Consider the following 15,741-nt stretch of genomic DNA (forward strand, 5'->3'; position numbering starts at 1 on the left):
CTTTTTCCAAAACCAGATGGCGCTGATTCGACATCGAAAATTTAGTTCAAATTTTTGCCGCTAGGGGGCGCTATTTTTTCGAGTTTTTCGCGAGAGTCTCGAAAAATAGCGCCCCCTAGCGGCAAAAATTGGAACTAAATTTTCGATGTCGAATCAGCGCCATCTGGTTTTGGAAAAAGGAACTAAATCATGCTCAATTTTTGGCCCTCTAGCGGCAAAAATTTGAACTAAAATTTCGATGTCGAATCAGCGCCCTCTGGTGGCGAAAAAAAGAACTAAATTTTGCATAAAAATGTTGCGAATGTATGAAGAATGCAGGGATGTCAGGGATACAGAGATATAAAGGATGTAGAGATGTAGGTAATGTAGGGATGAAAGGAATGAAGGAATGAAAAGAATGTAGGGATGAAAGGAATGTAGAGATGAAAAGAATGTAGGGATGAAAAGAATCTAGTGATGAAAGGAATGTGGGGATGAAAAGAATGTAGGGATGAAAGGAATGTAGGGATGAAAAGAATGTAGCGATGAAAAGAATGTACGGATGAAGAGAATGTAGGGATGAAAAGAATGCAGGTATGTGAGGAATGTTGGGATGAAAGGAATGTAGGGATGAAAAGAATGTAGGGATGGAACGAATGTAGGGATGAAAAGAATGTAGGGGTGAAAGGAATGCAGGGATGAAAAGAATGTAGTGATGGAAGGAATGTAGGGATGAAAAGAATGTAGCGATGAAAAGAATGTAGGGATGAAAGGAATGTAGGGGTGAAAAGAATGCAGGTATGTAAGGAATGTTGGGATGAAAGGAATGTAGGGATGAAAAGAATGTAGGGAAGGAACGAATGTAGGGATGAAAAGAATGTAGGGGTGAAAGGAATGCAGGGATGAAAAGAATGTAGTGGTGGAAGGAATGTAGGGATGAAAAGAATGTAGCGATGAAAAGAATGTAGGGATGAAAGGAATGTAGGGATGAAAAGAATGTACGGATGAAGAGAATGTAGGGATGAAAAGAATGCAGGTATGTAAGGAATGTTGGGATGAAAGGAATGTAGGGATGAAAAGAATGTAGGGATGGAACGAATGTAGGGATGAAAAGAATGTAGTGATGGAAGGAATGTAGGGATGAAAAGAATGTAGCGATGAAAAGAATGTAGGGATGAAAGGAATGTAGGGATGAAAAGAATGTAGCGATGAAAAGAATGTAGGGATGAAAAGAATGCAGAGATGTAAGGGATGCAGAGATGTAAGGAATGTTGGGATATAAGGGATGAAGAGGTGTAAGGAATGTTGACAGCTGGCTACGCAGTAATGTTGCAAAGCGAGAAATCTGGATCACGTTTTGCAACAATGTTTACTTATCTTTACCCGAATCAGTGGCCGTTTATTTTTTTTTTTTTTTTTTTTAACGTGGGGAAATCTTGCATAAGACGCCCCACCTACCCCTGGGGGAGGGCGGCGGGGGAGTGTCAGATTCCTACTGACTAAAACCCCACGGCGACCGACACTGGCAGTAAAGGAGGGCTCTGGAACCTTGCGTATATTACTGCGGAGCCCTCCACGCCTGCCACATTGGTGCCCATCTCGGGTGCCTAACATGTGGCCGACACCGGGGGTCGCACCCTGTGCCGGCTTTTACTTAAGCCGCGTGCAAAGGCGTCTGGAGCCCCCACTCCCGACACCAGGGGCCCTCTTTTGGTGGTAAAGCCGTCATATCTAGTGTTGAGAGAAGTCATTATGTAGTCATTATGATGACTATTACCACAATAATCACTATGATGAAATAAACTTGTACTACACTCATTTATGAATCATAATAACTAATAACCATATACATAACTATTAGAAAATGGGAAGAATGAAAAGGGTATCACGTTAGAATAGATGTTGTTTCTTTATTGAATCAGATTTATATATTCAATGACATTGTGTAAAACATTTCTTTGAAAATATTTAAAGGAAGTAGGTACGCGGTTTTCGAACACTGAAAAGCGGCATACGATTCTTGTGCTGAATACGTTTTGGTAATGGAAACCTGATTTTGGAATCATGGAACTGTTTAACTTGAGGTCTTCTACAGTTTGCTGCTTTTACAACTTCAACTTTAATAATTTGAATTGAATGGGCACGAGCACGATGACGAGCTCCCATATCTCTATAACACTGTGTTACTGCACCACTAACAGACAAATCTCTATATTCTCTGTACATGTTATGAGTTCCAGATCTGGAATCATATCTTAACCAAATTCCAAAATTCTTTATTTTTACTGGAGTTTTCTCTGCAATCTGAAAAATAATAGAGGTTTAATTTAAAGTACTTTATAAATGGTTTCAATAAGGTATAATTCATTTAATAATTACCTGTTTGAGAGAGACAATTTCTCCTGTAGATTTTTTGAACTTTTTTAGTTGACGCAAGAAGTACCAAAATCTAGATTTTGCAACAATAGCATCAGGTGCAAATATTCTCATTTTATATAATGGAGTAGTCTTTTCTTTTTCAGTCGGCAACTTACGGCCGATCACCTCGAATTCTTTTAACTATAAAATCATAACATTAGTATTATTTAATTAGTTTACATTGAATTTGAATACATTTATACGCGATAAGGTTAGACATATTAAAAGGCCATCGATCTGCATTGATTAGCATTGATCTGAACTGAAAGTTATTTTCATTAGTATTTGTCTTAATGTATATTTTAATTAAACAAACTATAATTAACAATGAAATCGTAAAATATAATTTGAACATGTGTCGGTAATAGCATTTTAGGTTAAGTGTATATCCGTATGCAATTCCATTTTATTTTTATGGTTATAAATAATCTTTTATAAAATATAAGGTTTAGAGGTTGTAGAAAATCTGTCTTAATAAAGAAATTTATTAATTTTCAAATATAATTTTAAACATTTACTTACTTCTCCTTTGGCTTTCATTTTGCCGTGTATATGGTACTACGATAAACCGGAAAAAGGTCACTGTAATTGTGACCAAATCGGAAATGAAGCCATACTGAAATATTCCGATTCAAATATTGGAAAAAAATAAATTGAATAATAGATACTCCGTGAACAATTAATACATTTTACTAATTTATTTAATTTAGATTAAGATTGTTAATTTGTATAACTTATAAATTTTTAAAACATAGTTCTAGCACTAAAATTTAAATCACTTTCCTTTTTGACAAAAAATAATGTATTGCCTTATTCGTTATTGTAAAAATAAATGTATATGAAAATTTTTGTTAAACTTTTATTGATAATTACAGTTACAGTTTAAACTTAAGCAATTTAATAAAGAAATTACGGATTTTTGTGTTTGTACATTTACACAATCCTTGCTAGTCCAACATTCTCATTTGGGTTAAAAAGTGCTTACATTATAAAGACATTTTACGACCCTCAATAGATATATCCACAGCCCTTCTAGTTGCTTTTATCCTCTTATTATCTATATAATTCTTCATGTGCCTTTCAAATCTGTTCATTTGTTTTTTAGTACTCTGTTAAAATATTTTAATAATCGTTAGTTTAATAATGTTATTTTACTAATAATAGGCATGCACGAAATAGTCAATACTCACCCTACTAATATCGACATCTGACTTCCAGTCTGGTCTTATGACATAATCTTTATTGGAAGGTCTAGGAACCCTAGCTCTTCCAACCCAGCCGGGATCCCCAGGCCTTAATGGTCTAAATGAAATAAGTTTATTAATATTTGAATAAAATTAATTACTTGTGAACAAAAATTAAAAGAATCCATACTTAGCATCCCCTTTCAAAGCTTTATTAATATCTTGAGATTTTTGAGAAGAACCACCTTCTTCGATTTTTCTTCTTTTTTGAGGCGTTTGTTCTAAATCTCTTTGCATTCTTTCCTCTTTCGATAAAGCCTTGAAGTCTGCTGATAAATTAAATATCGGACGTGCCCATTCGTTAATTAATTTTCCTGCACGTTCTTTATTTTCTTTAGTTTCTTTTGGATGTTTGTAAAGATACATTACAGCTTTGCCAATGCCAGACTGTTTCAAAGAACCTTGATCGATCCTTGGAAACTGAAATGTATATTAATCATATATTATTTTTTATCGTATAAGTATAGAAACATCAAAAGTATATACTTACTTCCCATAAAAGTTTTAAAAGACTGTCTCTAATCTTTAAAGAGGGTAATGATCGGTCGGGCATCGGAGCTAACCAATCTGTTAAAACTGCTAATACGTTATGTTCCAAAAAGGCTAATTGTAAATCATGTTTCTTAAGTTGTGATAATACTTTTGGTAACATAGCGATTTTATTAGTAGCTGGCTTATTTTGTTGATTTAATTTTCTGTCTTCTTCTGATGCTGTTTTCATATCGGATAAAAGTTGCGCTATAATATCGTCATTGTCGTTGATTATATCAATATCTTTTCTTTTTCGTCTTCGTGATTGTTCCTCTTTTTTACGAGCCAACATGCGATCAAAGTCTGATAATGAATCATCACTGAAAATTAAAATAGTCAATTATTGCCTTTAGTAATCATAATGCGTCATTCATTACTTTAACAAAGCAAAATTATCGTTTGCTTCATTTTTTATTACATGCTATTACTTACATATATCTGCTACTCCTGACAGACATATGTTAAATTATTAAAATGAATTATTTCCACAATGTATTCCATTTTTCTGTAATGTTTCAAATATAAAATTTTATCAACTTACAATCCTCCTCCTGTAATGATTCCATCATCAGAATCTTCATTTTCTTGTTGTTCACTGATAACACCTTCTCCAAATTGTTTGTTCCCTGTTTCTTCGCCTTCTTCTTCTCTCTCGGCTTGGTCTTTTTTCGTTCCTGTTCCATCATCGTCACCTTCGTTTTCCGAATCTGTTATTCCGTGTTTCGACTTTTTACTTGCTTTAATACCATCCCCTTCTTCTTCGGAATCGGATAAAACCCTGTTTCTTTTTCTAACAGCATTCTCAGAATCTTCGCTACGACTCCTTGATCTTCTGGATTTTGATACTGACCGTGATCTAGATCTCGATTTCGACGGAGACGAATGTCTGGATCCAGCAGCGGATCCTGATCTCGATCGTGCAGGCGAATGCGAACGCGAACGGGATCGTGATTTAGAACGCGACACAGCCGGTGATACCGAACGAGATTTGGATTTTGATCGCGATCTTGATCTCGATTTTGATCGTGATCCTGAACGCGATCGAGAACGAGACGCTTTTGAGCTAGAACGAGACCGAGATCTAGACTTGGACGACCTGGAACTGGACCTTGATCGAGAACGAGAACTTTTTCTTGAATGCGGAGACTGTGATCCCTTTCGCGATCCTGACACGGATCTTGATTTTGATCTTGAAACCGATTTTCTAGAACCAGATTTTGAACGCGATCTCGATCTTGAACCGTGTCTCGAACCTGATGGTGTTCTTGATTTCGAGTGCGACGGAACTTTTGGTTCCGCGGATGGTGATCTAGATATGGATCCTTTGCGAGATACCGGAGGTGAATGTTTCTCTGATGCAGAGCCAGATCTCGAGCGAGATCTCGATTTACGTTTGCTATCCGGAGAACATACAGGTGACTTTGAACTCTTTTGAGAATTGGGCGAACCTTTTCTCGATCTATCCAACGACGGGGATTTTGATTTAGAACGCGATCGAGAATTTCTAGTATGCGATAACGAACGATTCTCTGTAGGTGATGGAGAACGAGATGCTTTTTTCTCATTTAAGGGAGATCTTGATCTACTGCGCGATTTTCGAATCGGGCTAATCGAAGGTGATCGAGATCGGGCTTGAGATTTTGGTGAACCTGAACGAGAACGGGACCTGACGGTTACTTTTGGCGATCCAGGAGGAGAACGGGAATTTGATCGAGAACGCGGTTTAGAACACGCCGATGGGGATGGAGATCTAGAGCAAGATCGCGAATTCGCTTTTGGCGATGAACATTTAGACGGTGGATTACTCCGTTCGGCCGAACTCGATCTAGATCTAGATCGTGAATGTTCTCGCGATGCTGCATCAGAACTTTTTCTTGATTCTGCCAACGAAGAACTTCTTGATCTTGAGGGTGATTTTGGTGATCCAACTGAACGTGGTGATTGTGGTTCACCTTGAACAACCTTTCCATCTGGTTCTGGAGATGGAGATTTAGACTTTGAAATGCTTTTTCTTTCTATAGACTTTGAGCTAGATCTAGATGATCTTTGATTCTTTATGGAAGAAGGTGAAGCTGATCGACTTCGTACAGGTGAACGAGAGGGTGATCTAGAGTAAGATTTTCTAGAATTTGTATTTGAAGGTTCAAAAGTTGGTGACCTTGGCTGTGTAGGAGACGACTGATTAGATCTAAAAGAACATTTTAAAGACCGTATTAATATTATAAAAAGTACTTTATAATTACTTAGATGTGTACAGCTTATCAACCTTGGAGAAGGACTGGCAGAGTTTGATTTTGATCTACTTCTAATAGACCTCTGAGAATCTGCAGACGGACTTCTAGATCTATCGTGTTCATCTTCTGAATCACTTCTATCATCTGCAAATAAATTAATTCTATATTAGAATTATACCTTTAAGTAGATTACACAAATCATAGAAATAAAAATTCATGTCTATATCCATTTTCATATGTGTTAATAATCATGTCTTCTTGGTATAAATTCATGAAAATTTTAAAACATTAAATTTACCTTCACGATTCATTGCGCTTATATACAAATCAAACATACACTTTGTCAATAATTATTATTAATTATTCCGTCTTTAAAATAGTCAGGTCCGATAAGTTTTCATCAAATGCCTGCTAAATTGTGTAACAACTTTTTGTTTTTAATAATAAATTGGGATTGACAAACATGCTCAATAAATATATTTATGTCAAAATAACATCAGAAATAAAGAAAATTTGCACTAAACACGAGTGATTGGCCACTCTGATTTTAAGCTATCACTTTGTTAGGTTAGATACTTAGAATCAACCAATCGCTATGTTTCGTAAATTGAATATAATCTTTTACCACGGACTTTTATGACTTCGTATGTATAGTGTATGCATACGATTATAAGTTTATCATAAAATCTTCAAATACGATTATTTTTCCTAAATTCATCGTTTCCGTGTAATTGTAAAGAATCATTTTATAAGTGATTAGCATAGTAATAAAAATATATGATTATAATATTCAAATAAATGATTAAAATTGAAAGAAAATTTGAGAAAGCTTTGATGCTGTTGCTCTCTGCTTAGCGTATATTCAATGACTACTTCGAAATTGGCCGAAGATTGCCGAATTTGATCGAATGCGTTCAAGGAACACTATGGCGGCCGTGGCAAAGTTTTCGCCGCCCGTATGAGAAATTCGTGTTCGTCGATTTAATATTTCACGGTAAACGTTAATAGTACAGTAACCCTGTTCGGGTTACGTAGCCAAGACCGCGAGTGAATATTTGTTCGTGTTTTAACACGTTGAAACAGACCGATGCGGGTCGCGCGCAATTTTTGTAGCGCAAATCATGACTTCGATGTTATCCAGCTTTAACCCGCCTATCGTTAAACGATTGTTGGGTTGGAAGAAAGCCGAAGGAGAAGACAAATGGAGTGAAAAAGCTGTTAAAAGCCTCGTTAAAAAATTGAAAAAATCCACTGGCCTCGAGGAACTCGAGAAGGCCATTACTACACAAAGTTGCAACACTAAGTGCATTACTATACCAAGGTACGCTCACTTTGCATACTTTTCTGCGGGTATAGATATTGTAATCAATCCGAATTACACATTTTCTTCTCGTATCATCGTTTTTCTATATATTTATTTATATAACCGGTGAGTCATGCAAAAGCTTCGTTTTTTATATTTATTTAGATTTTTACCGAAACATCAGACATAAAAAGCAGTTGCGTGTGTTCATCGTTTAGATTTACGTATCTATGCGTGTATATATCACAACTTGACCACTCATTGACGTTTCTCTTTTACCATGAACTATGTGTACGAATAATTGCTTTCTGCTGTTTGTCAACGCATTTATCGCATCCAGTATTTCTACAATTTTTATATACCTACTTACAAACGTGTGACAATCTGTTATATAAATAAATAATGTAACGCGAATTGTTTAAGAATAAAAAACTTGTACAATTGGTCGTTGGTAAACAAACGTGAGCTCTAAAATGAGTTCGAAAAACGTGTTAATAATACCTATTGAACGAACTGTCTTTCGATTTTTAACGCGATATCGATCGTTGCATGTTTATATCTCGATTTGTATCGAAACAAGTTTAAGCTTATGCGAACAGGTAAAATGCAATGATGTAATGTTGCCAGAGAATTTTCAAGTTTCAACAGTTGTATATTAAGCTACTTCAAAGTTCTCACTTAAATGCGAAGTGTTCAAACGTACGTTTCGTGTTTGTAGCTTTTTGGCAGTTATCCGATAAAAGTGATAATTAAAAAGCAAAGAAGCGAACGAAAATAGTTTTCGATTTCAAACTGTTTGATATGTTGTATTATTTTAACAATTACGTAACAAACTGAAGGAAGATGCGATCGCGATAGTTAAATGAGAAACTTGTAACGTTGTTCAAAAGAAGTTTTTTGGAGGCAATGAAATAATTAACGCGCGAACGTCTGCTTCGGTTGAAAAATGTACTGTGGAATGAGACATGTGCGTGTCACGTTGCTGCACTATTCTTCAACGAGAGAATCTTTTCGAGGTTACGTCGATTTTACTTTCGATTTAGCGAGCATCTCGAGTTCGCGATACACGGCATCTATCGATCGCAGTTTTCGATTATCGAGAATAATTACGCGTTTCCTGCGTAACTTATCGTTTTTCTTTCGCTTCATTCAAACAGGTGTAATAAAGGTTCGTGTCAAAATACACTGGACGGCCGTGTTTTATCTTATCGCTACGTCAGATAATATGAACTGCGTACATCGCGTAACAAATAAATTTACAACGATACAACAACAAAACGGGGCAAGTTTTCCGGTGGGCGATTCAAGCACCGTGCAAGCAATGAAAAAAGAAATAATCATTGGAAATCATTTATTCATTAGTACACTACGCGCCCTTTTAAATTGATCGATAAATATTGATAATGCTATCGTTAGCGACAATTGTAATCGGATTAAGATCGAAGTAGTTCGTATAAATAAAGTCACGTATCGGAATCGATTGTAGCGGTGGTACGTATAGTTCGTAACGATTTTATTAATAGTAATCCTAGCCAACGTTGTTGCGCGTTCAAGGATATGCAGAGAAGAGAGGGAAAGTCTGTCCATCGAGAAAGGCAGATCCTTCTGTAACTCGAACGAAACGCATGTGTTTTGCGTTTGCGCAAAATTCTTTTCCCATTTCAGCGATACGAGGTATGCTTTCGTGGAATTTTCCGATCGATCGATCGAGATACATACAGGACTCCGCAGGATCCGTTCGATATTCTATTTCATCGTTTCGATACTCGTCGCGACGTTAGTCCGTTTTCACAATTGCTCAGGATCCGTCGGGGAATCACGCTCTATTATCAGGTGAAAGTTACATCTTATTACTTTCCCTTTCCTGTTTTTCAAAGAATCATTAGACTTTCGATAATTTTAATCGATCTTCAACGAGAGAACGTGGGATATCGTTGTTGCTCAACCGACCGATATTTTTGATAAAGAAGTCCTGTTCCAATCGCAGGATTGAACGCGTTATCGAGATACTCTGGAGCGGTTGCTAAGTTAATTGATGTTTACGTAACACAATCGATACGGTAGGTAGCGTTTATGTAGAAAACGAGCGACACAGATTTCGCAGCACAGCAGCTACGTTTTCCATCGAATAGAACGAATATCCTGATTCTTATAACAGAAGAACTATAAGAAATTTTAAAAAAATCAGAATCGAAATGTATAGCAAACGAAGAGTGTCTTGTTTCCAAGCACAATATGATTCATTCAACGTTCAAATTCCTACACCAGATTAATGTTAATTGTTCTTGTCGCGTCCACGTCTTGATTAATTGTATTCTCTAAAAGCTAGGACGAAAGGGAAGTGGTTTATTTCAAGATACCCTTACTTGTTTCGAAAGGTTCTATAAATGTAAGAACACTTGAATGGAGTACTGGCGAGAAAACTGGTATCGTAAATGATCCCTCTGGTATAGGGATGTGCGGGTACCCGATATTACGCGCTCGGGCGGACTCGGAAAAAATCGGGTTCGGTCGGGTACGGTCGGGTTGATTCGGACGAGCTCCCGCGGGCCGCGGCCCGCGACCCAACTCTTGAATTTTGGAATAAGATGATTTTTATTATGTGGAAAAATAATACTTGTAACGAATTTATTTGAATACGATCTTCATTCCATGTCACCTGTATGTTCATTTTATACAAAATAAATTAATTGAAGTTTTACTTCAACGCAATTGGAAAATTCATTCTATCAATAAATTGATTATTTGGTGCACTATACGGGGACTGCCGAAAAGAATAATTGTCCCTGGTTGATCGTAAAATATCTTGTCTTTACTCCGGATCGAAATTAATTAAGATAACGATAAACTCTTTGGAAGGAGCGTTCATTCATTAGCGAGTTTGCCTTATTGGTATTCAATGAGCGTTGTTTTCAGCACGAACGAACCGGTGCTTTAAAAAACATTCGTATTCTAGCGGGAGACGCGACAATCCTTGTAGTCTAGCTATTTTTTTTTTCTTATTTTTCGTCTGGAAACGCTAGAGAACCTAGAAACATCATTGCTGTTGAGGACAATACGTGAGGCCGGTGCAATACGCTAAATTATTCTACGCATGGATTAAATTTGTAAATTTAAAGCGGTATTAATTGTAATAAACCGAGACTATCGATGAGAAAATACATTGCACGTCTCACGTATCCGGCTGTTTTCTTTCCTTTCTTCGTTCTTAAAAAACGTGGGAGCACACAGCGTCCGATTCACCGTGTAATCGACGATTAAACCCGATTAAGTCGCGCCTCTCGTTTGATGCATACGTGGAAAGAATTTCACGGTGAACGCGACTCCGTGTCCTCGAGCCAACCAGCTAGTGCTGCATGCGTCAGCAAGATGACTGAAATTGCAGAACGAACAGAGACCGTAGATGACTACGTTTCTGTGATTCGCCGATAGAACTTTGTCATTCGTCTAGCCGGATTCTTTATCTCGGTTATCTCTCGCTTAATCGCGCCAACCCGCCTTCCGTCCCGAGTTACATTTTTTAAACCAGTGAGTATATTATTCCTTTCTCGCATCTCTGTGCCAGATGACTCACCAATTATTCTTATCGAACTTACATTCAAAATGATTGATAATGATTAAAAATGATTGATCTTTCACGGAGCAATCGACACGATATTGTTGTTACCAGATTGTTGCTACGTAACAATCGGTTTCGGATAAAACGTTTTCTCGAAATCATTGCGAGAGACAGCTATGACTTGCGTTTTGTGCTTTCGGTCATGTACAAGGTGTTCCATAATACCCGGCACACTGTCCGCTGAGAAAACAGCTGATCGGGTCTATCAGCGAAAGACTAAATGAATGATTTGTAAAGAACGATACGTACACGGTTGTTGGTCGTCGAACGATTTTCGATGTACAAGCGCCGGTCGTACAGTCAGCCGGTGTCGAGAGAAAAACGTTGAACCGAAGGTAGGACGGGTTGGTTTCTTTTTGTCGGTAGGCGCCACCGCTTCCGGCGCGGCAGACGCGAATACAGAAGCCGAGGGAGCAAGATTAAAGTGAGAGTTTACGACGCTGAACTCGTGTTGCTCTTCTTAAAGCTCGATGTTTCACCGATGCTACGTAGGTCGATGGCGATTAGTGGAGACAGGAGAGTTTCATTTTAATGTAAATCGAGTCCTTCCGATCGGATAGAAAATTGTAGGGGTGGAATTCGAACAATGGCGATCTGCTCTGTGTATGTTTAGGAATAATTCTGGAAAATCAAACGAATCAATTGAATGGTATTTTTCTCTTTCTGTAAAGGCCTAGCCCGGGCGGTGTCGGCGACAACGGTGTCCAAGGAGTACGCGGCAAAGGCCTGCCGCACGTGATCTACTGTCGTCTTTGGCGTTGGCCGGATTTGCAGTCGCACCACGAGCTGAGAGCAATCGAGCATTGCGAGTACGCGTTCACGCAGAAGCGGGACGAAGTCTGCGTGAATCCGTACCACTATCAACGAATACAAACGCCAGGTAGGCTGCATTAACGAACATCGAATCCTTGAACGATTCGTAGGGATTACGCAATTGTTAACCGAATGAAAAACTTACAGTTTTGCCAGCTATCCTCGTACCGCGGCACAGTTTAGCCGGGGACGAGTCCGTCCTTTACAACACCTCCCTCGAGGAGTTGAGCGTCAGCGTGCCGGAGAACACCAACTTCCACGCTACCTTGAACCATCAGCACCATAATCAGCAGAGTATACCGCAATCACCGCAGCAACAGCAACAACCGCAGCAGCAACAGCAGCAACAGCAACCGACGAACAATCCCTATCAAGGAATGCAAGTTAGTATCAAAGTGCAATTTAAAGAGAGAGAGTTTGATTAGTTGGTCAACCACCACTTGCCAGTTCTAACTCGAAGCTTCTTTTTTTTTCAGGGTATGCAAGCAACGAGTCCGGCCAGTGTCGGTAGTTTAGGAAGCGTTCAGGGTTCGCCGCATCCGGCGCCGGGATCCATGGATCCTCCTGCCGATACTCCTCCTCCAGGCTACATAAGCGAAGATGGCGATAACATGGATCACAACGACAATATGTCTCTGTCTCGTTTGTCTCCCAGCCCCGTAGACGCACAACCAGTTATGTACTGCGAGCCAGCTTTCTGGTGTGTTCGATTATTCCTCGAGAATTGTGTACAGTTCAAAAGCGACTCCATTCTTATATTATATTTCTTTTTTTCTCGCATTGACCAGGTGTTCGATAAGTTACTACGAACTGAATACGAGAGTGGGCGAAACGTTCCACGCGTCCCAGCCCAGCATCACGGTAGATGGATTTACCGATCCAAGTAACTCCGAACGCTTTTGTCTGGGATTACTGTCGAACGTGAACCGTAACACTGTAGTCGAACAGACGAGACGACATATCGGTAAAGGAGCCAGACTGTACTACATCGGTGGAGAAGTGTTCGCAGAATGTTTGTCTGATTCGAGCATCTTCGTTCAAAGTCCTAATTGCAATCAACGCTACGGTTGGCATCCGGCTACCGTTTGTAAAATACCACCCGGTAGGTATCTTCTTAATCGAGCTACGTTACACAGGAATCAGTTCTCAGGACTTTGTTGTTGCAGGCTGCAACTTGAAGATATTTAACAACCAGGAATTCGCTGCTTTGTTGTCGCAATCGGTTTCCCAAGGGTTCGAGGCGGTGTACCAACTGACTCGTATGTGCACGATTAGAATGAGTTTCGTGAAAGGTTGGGGAGCGGCGTATCGCAGGCAGACCGTGACATCGACTCCCTGTTGGATCGAATTGCATTTAAACGGTCCTTTACAATGGCTCGATAGGGTACTCACGCAGATGGGCTCACCGCGTTTACCCTGTTCTTCGATGTCATAAGATCGTATGCCTTTCTCCTTCGTGGATGCGGGGGAAAAACACGAACACGGAAAGAAGAAGAGCTATTCGCACGCTGTTGTTGTCATCGTCGATTGGTTTCCCTTATCGCGAGTTCACACTTTCGTTCGAATCTTCTGCAATAATCAGCCAGTGACAAACAGTGCAAAAAGAAGAAAAAAAAAAAAAAGAAAGAGGTACGATCATTGTTCTCGCGAAGCGGTGTTATCTGCTCGCTTTGATAGTTTACTAGCGAGAGCTTGGTGTTCGGAAGTGTTCGAAGGAGAGATATTCGTAATGGACACAAAAGGACGCAGCGATCGATCGGTTGTGGAAAAGCTCAAATTGTGCTGAGAGATCGCCGATGCTACATCGACGTTTCCTTCGCGTTCAGAGGAAAAGGACGATGCACCGGAAAATTGGACGGAGCGACAGTTTACAGTTTCAACGAGCACGGAAAACCTATACTTCGGGTAAATCGGGACGCACGGAATTTGAGTGTATCGAGTAACGAAACAGGTAGACATTTGTCGGCACATGTTATACGACGGTTAGCGTTTACGATCCAGGGTTACGAATACGATTTTAACCGAATTAAGAACGGGCGAAGGATTTCGCGTGTTTCTGTGTGTATATGCATTCGAGTACGTATACATGTACATACGTGGTACGCGGGCAAGAAAAGTACGCTCAGCCTTTGCATATTTTTATCGCTTGTTAAACGAACGCACTCCAATCGCATAGGGCGTTAAGAAAGCAATGCTCCTGACTTTTACAAATATGATTCTGTGTAAACCACGGTTATTACTCTCTTAACACCCTGTACATAAAGTATACGTCAGCTTTTACAAATACGAATAATATTATGTACGTTCACTTTATAGTATGCCAAGAAGAATTTCTTATAAGACGGGGCAAACGGGTGCGTCTATTGTGCCCTAAGCAAAGTTTCTACTAGCGCTGGTCTATTCGGAGTTTCTGTTGGTGTTTTTCTTTTTCCTACGAGTCAGACCGACGAAAAGGAGACATACGTAAAATACACTGTGTGTTTCGCTCGTACTTTAAACGGTAAGATTGAATTATACGGTGTTCAATATGTACCTAACTGTTCACGCGTTTCGTTCACATTGTTACAGTCTCGAATGGACCAGAAATGTTTGAATATCTTTACAGACGATTGCATCAGGTACCGATAGTTACATGTTTCTCTGTGTATTTTGGAAGTTTAAAGAGTGATTAGTAACACGCGAATCATTCATTCATTAATCTAAATATCGACGAGAAGAGTATTGGAAGTTGGGAGGAAAAAAGAATTGAAAATGTTAACTACGTATTAAGGTGTCTTATCTCGAATAATTGATATTCTTCTTAAGAAATAAGCGCTATGTTTCTAAACGTTGATAGAAGTACTAAGGGAGCACCGACTTTGTCGTAGACAGAAGTAACTATTTACTTGATATATCGCATGAGAGAACAAATTCGATTAACTACCTTATCAACGGGACCAGTTAACACGAGGATGTAAAAACACGTAGAGAGGAGTGGCAATTTTATTTCTTTTTAATAGATAAAATATTTGAAACAAGTAATAATGCAAAATAATGACCGAGGTCGTAACAGATGACGGTATTCAATTTTTCTGCAAGGTAAATGTCGTCCGTCGATAAGGTGTTAATTAGTCGAGTATCGAGAAAAATTTCTGCGGCCCATAGAAAACGTTAAAATGCACATTTTCGTGTTGATGTTCGTCGTAGCGAACCACACTCGTTAGATGAGAATCTGGGCTCGTTTCATGCTAGAAGAATATGGTTTCGCATTTAAAAAGAAATGAAGAAAAATGATCGATTCGATTCAATGTGTGATCTTATAGGATTTTGTACAAAGATAAAGAAATTTGATCGTGGAAGAGGAATGCAAAAGAGAGAATACACAGCGGGGTCTGGACTTGAATGTGAGATGTTTTTTTTAGATACATCAAATATTGGTTTTGATATTTGAAATTATTTGACAAATTGTTTCAGAACCGAGCGTATTAAAATGTTTCTACTTTATTGCAGATTTTATATGATACTTCGTATTCGAGACTATACCGAAAACAAAAGGATTATCGCAGTTTTTAAAAGCTGAAACGTCTTTCACGTAGAACATATGAGAGAAAAGAAACGAGA

At 38.7% G+C, this 15,741-nt stretch overlaps 3 protein-coding genes across 5 annotated transcripts; 1 reads left to right on the plus strand and 2 right to left on the minus strand.

The window, feature by feature from the left end:
- Positions 1–1,869: 1,869 nt before the first annotated feature.
- RpL18A (ribosomal protein L18A) lies at positions 1,870–3,020 on the minus strand. Its single transcript, XM_034317070.2, has 3 exons — positions 2,920–3,020; positions 2,359–2,538; positions 1,870–2,283 (listed from the first exon to the last, which is right to left on the minus strand). The coding sequence occupies exons 1-3, from the start codon at positions 2,935–2,937 to the stop codon at positions 1,948–1,950; spliced, it is 534 nt and encodes a 177-aa protein (XP_034172961.1). The 5' UTR covers positions 2,938–3,020; the 3' UTR covers positions 1,870–1,947.
- Positions 3,021–3,257: 237 nt separating this feature from the next.
- On the minus strand, positions 3,258–7,234 carry LOC117600943 (uncharacterized). Of its 2 annotated transcripts, XM_034317051.2 has the most exons (8): positions 6,705–7,234; positions 6,439–6,550; positions 4,714–6,360; positions 4,605–4,619; positions 4,132–4,492; positions 3,772–4,061; positions 3,588–3,699; positions 3,258–3,506 (listed from the first exon to the last, which is right to left on the minus strand). In XM_034317051.2, the coding sequence occupies exons 1-8, from the start codon at positions 6,739–6,741 to the stop codon at positions 3,384–3,386; spliced, it is 2,697 nt and encodes an 898-aa protein (XP_034172942.2). In that variant the 5' UTR covers positions 6,742–7,234; the 3' UTR covers positions 3,258–3,383. The 2 variants fall into 2 exon arrangements, with proteins under 2 accessions (XP_034172942.2, XP_034172944.2); XM_034317053.2 differs by lacking the exon at positions 4,605–4,619 and having other exon boundaries at positions 3,259–3,506.
- Positions 7,235–7,318: 84 nt separating this feature from the next.
- On the plus strand, positions 7,319–13,767 carry Smox (Smad on X). Of its 2 annotated transcripts, none has more exons than XM_034317057.2 (6): positions 7,319–7,727; positions 12,000–12,208; positions 12,289–12,524; positions 12,618–12,841; positions 12,930–13,243; positions 13,308–13,767. In XM_034317057.2, the coding sequence occupies exons 1-6, from the start codon at positions 7,528–7,530 to the stop codon at positions 13,574–13,576; spliced, it is 1,452 nt and encodes a 483-aa protein (XP_034172948.1). In that variant the 5' UTR covers positions 7,319–7,527; the 3' UTR covers positions 13,577–13,767. The 2 variants fall into 2 exon arrangements, with proteins under 2 accessions (XP_034172948.1, XP_034172949.1); XM_034317058.2 differs by lacking the exon at positions 7,319–7,727 and adding an exon at positions 11,574–11,931.
- Positions 13,768–15,741: the final 1,974 nt, after the last annotated feature.

This window comes from Osmia lignaria, chromosome 16 (assembly GCF_051020975.1).
Source record: "Osmia lignaria lignaria isolate PbOS001 chromosome 16, iyOsmLign1, whole genome shotgun sequence".
NCBI lineage: Eukaryota > Metazoa > Arthropoda > Insecta > Hymenoptera > Megachilidae > Osmia > Osmia lignaria.